The sequence below is a fragment of the Frankliniella occidentalis genome, unplaced genomic scaffold, assembly GCF_000697945.3.
Source record: "Frankliniella occidentalis isolate FOCC.00 unplaced genomic scaffold, Focc_3.1 Scaffold34, whole genome shotgun sequence".
NCBI classification, from domain to species: domain Eukaryota; kingdom Metazoa; phylum Arthropoda; class Insecta; order Thysanoptera; family Thripidae; genus Frankliniella; species Frankliniella occidentalis.
In genome coordinates this window covers 345078-347794 of record NW_026267164.1, presented here as the reverse complement: position 1 = coordinate 347794, position 2717 = coordinate 345078, and the positions used below count along the sequence as shown (strand labels likewise).

Sequence of the window (2717 nt, the reverse complement as noted above, 5' to 3'; positions counted from 1 at the left end):
GGAGAGACCCCGTATGAGTGTACTGTGTGCAACAAGAAATTTGCGCTAGCAGCAACTTTGCGCAGACATTTTCGAACCCACACCGGAGAGACCCCGTATGAGTGTATTGTGTGCAACAGGAAATTTGCGCGAGGAGGATCTTTGCGCAGACATTATCGAACCCACACCGGAGAGGCTCCGTATGTGTGTACGGTGTGCAGCAGGAAATATGTTGATGCAGGAGGTTTACGGATACATCTTCGAACCCACCACGTTTTAAGTCACGTACCTGATGAGGGTACTGAGCGTCTCGTGGCGGATCATGCAGCACTGGATGATGGGCGCCAGGATGGACATCTCGTCGTGGAAGGGCTGGCCGAAGCCTCGGCCGTGGTCCAGGTGGACGGGGAAGGTCTCGTTGCCGAAGAGGCGGAACGTCTCGTAGTGGTGGCGGTCCATGTTGCCCATGAGGAAGTCGAACACAGCCATGTCCATGAGGTCGAGCAGGCGGCGGCCGCTGTCGTAGGGCGGGATGTCCTTGACGAGCGAGCAGTAGTCTTGGTCTGAAGGAGAACAAAAACCGCGAGAAATGCTCTTTTAAAAGCTTGTATTAACCTCGGTATAAACGGTATGAACTCAAAACATTTTAAAATAAAAATCAATTTGTAAAATAGTTAGTCATGTTTGCAATAAAACAAAATGCTATAAATAATTTGAACTTTGTCCACCGGTCGGCACTCACCCATCTCCCACTGGGCCTTCTTGCGCTTGTGGTAGGAGCGCCTCCAGGGGTGACGCCACACCTTGCGCGTCGCCATCTCCTTGGGCGGCAGGAAGGCGGCGAAGGAGCCCTCCAGAGTGTCGGGGCTGCCGCAGATGGCGTGCGCGGTGTCGCAGTAGTAGGAGCACTTGCCGTGGAAGCACAGGTTGGACGAGGGCGACACGAAGAAGGTCTTGAGCAGCTCGCCGTCCGCCAGCTGGTACAGCTCGGTGGTCATGTTGAGCGTGCGCCCAGTCACGGGCATGGCACGACGGAAGCCCAGCAGCCTACAGGACAGATCAAGGGCCCACTTCAGAAACCGTAACATTTCCAAATAATTATTTCTTAAGAAAACAATGAGTGAATTAATGTATTTTACAAATGATGACATAATGACATTTTTATTCATTGAAATCTCATACAGGGTGGCCAACAGACCCCTTCCTTTATTTTGCTTGTACTGTTCCGCATGCAGTGGTGCGGGCGGGCTTGCCTACTCTAGCTTGCCCTCGAGCTTGCCGTTGCGCCAAATGGCCCCGTGCGGTGCGAGTATGCATGCAACCCGGCCGCACGCCTGCATTCGGTACAGCATAAGCAAAATAAAGGAAGGCGTCTGTGGACCATCCTCCTGTATCTCGTCTTAGACTTTCTTCAACACCCCTGCAAACACACGGTCCCGCTGCTTACCTGTCGAGGTGAAAGGCGGCGATCTCAGCCGTGTGCCTCTCGAAGTCCGTGAAGTAGAAGTGGTTGGGCAGAGTCTGCTGGTCCCGGGGGAACCTGCAACGGATGGAGAGAACCAACGTTCAGTATCGGCATCGGGGACGGTCGGGGCGGGCACGAGAGGCACGCGAGGGCGGGACGAGGCGGGTCGCGGCGGGCGGCCGCGCGCGAGGCGAAGGCGCCCGGCTACACGGCTACACGCAACGCGGCCGGTCTGCGTGCGCGAGGGGTTGCCTAGCCGGCCGTCGCCAGGCGCCCACCAGCGGCGATCGACTCGGCCGCCGCGACAGTCAGGCGGAGGTTAGGCGGAGGCGGGTCGGCGCCGCTGCACAGGACCACGCCGCCGTAGCCAAATAACACTGCGTACGCGATCGCCACAAAAAAATTACTGTACCCTAAAGGGAAATACTGGTCGCAAACGCAGAACATTCACGGCGGGGGCGTAAAACGCCCCGGCTCGCCACTACCTTTATTGGAGCTGTCTGCCCGGGGGCAGGAGCTGGCGCGGGCTGGCCCCTAGCCTCGGCCCCACCTGCTCGGCGGCCGGCCAGTACATCCCGAGCTACGTCCCGGTCCGGCTCTTCCTGGCCTGGCCCGCCGCCAGCGGCCCGACAGCACGCCGCTCTACTCCAGCTGATATGGGGCCGCATGTGCGGCGGGGGCGCTACTGCCGGCCAGGGGCGTTAGGCAACAGAGACGCACCGGGGCCCGCCCTTAGGCGTGCCTGCCTGCCAGGCCTCAGCGACCGTTGTAGTAAACTCGCTTGCAAGAAGGGCCCCGGCCCCCGGCCCTCGCACCACCACCACCGCCTCCCCAACCCTCCCGGGCCGGGCCAGGGGTCATGTGCATTTGCAGTTCCTTCCCGCCGGCGTGATCCCTGGCTATCCCCCCACCTCCGGGCTCATCTGTTACCCCGCGGGCACGCCAGCATCAGCAAGGACCTCTCGCGCGGTGTCAGTTTCCCCATCCCGCGTCGCCGGCGTCGCACTTCGCATATTTCACCCGCTCGCGGGTCGGGCCTGAGGCCGGAGGGGCGGCGGGCGGCTGCTGGATCATCTAACATATGGGCGGGATCTCCAGTCCCCCTCATCCCGGTCCCCGGCCGGGACACAGTTGTGTGTACAGCACACCCCCAGCCCGCTTGTTCTTACCGCTCCGCTAACCCGATCACGATGGCGGTGGCCGCGCGCACGTACAGTCCACCTTCCTACACTGCCCGCCTACGCCCCTCCACCCCCGGAGTGGTACGGCGGGG

At 60.5% G+C, this 2717-nt stretch overlaps 1 protein-coding gene across 1 annotated transcript in view; it reads right to left on the bottom strand.

Moving 5' to 3' along the window:
• The window catches only part of LOC113211992 (extracellular serine/threonine protein CG31145), a gene marked incomplete at its 5' end in the record, with an annotated part of 31603 nt that overhangs the window by 19614 nt on the left and 9272 nt on the right, over positions 1-2717 (bottom strand). Inside the window, 3 exons of the mRNA XM_052266009.1 lie at positions 269-542; positions 722-1026; positions 1427-1519. Coding sequence (XP_052121969.1) covers positions 269-542; positions 722-1026; positions 1427-1519 — 672 coding nt within the window. The remainder of the gene's footprint in view (positions 1-268; positions 543-721; positions 1027-1426; positions 1520-2717) is intronic.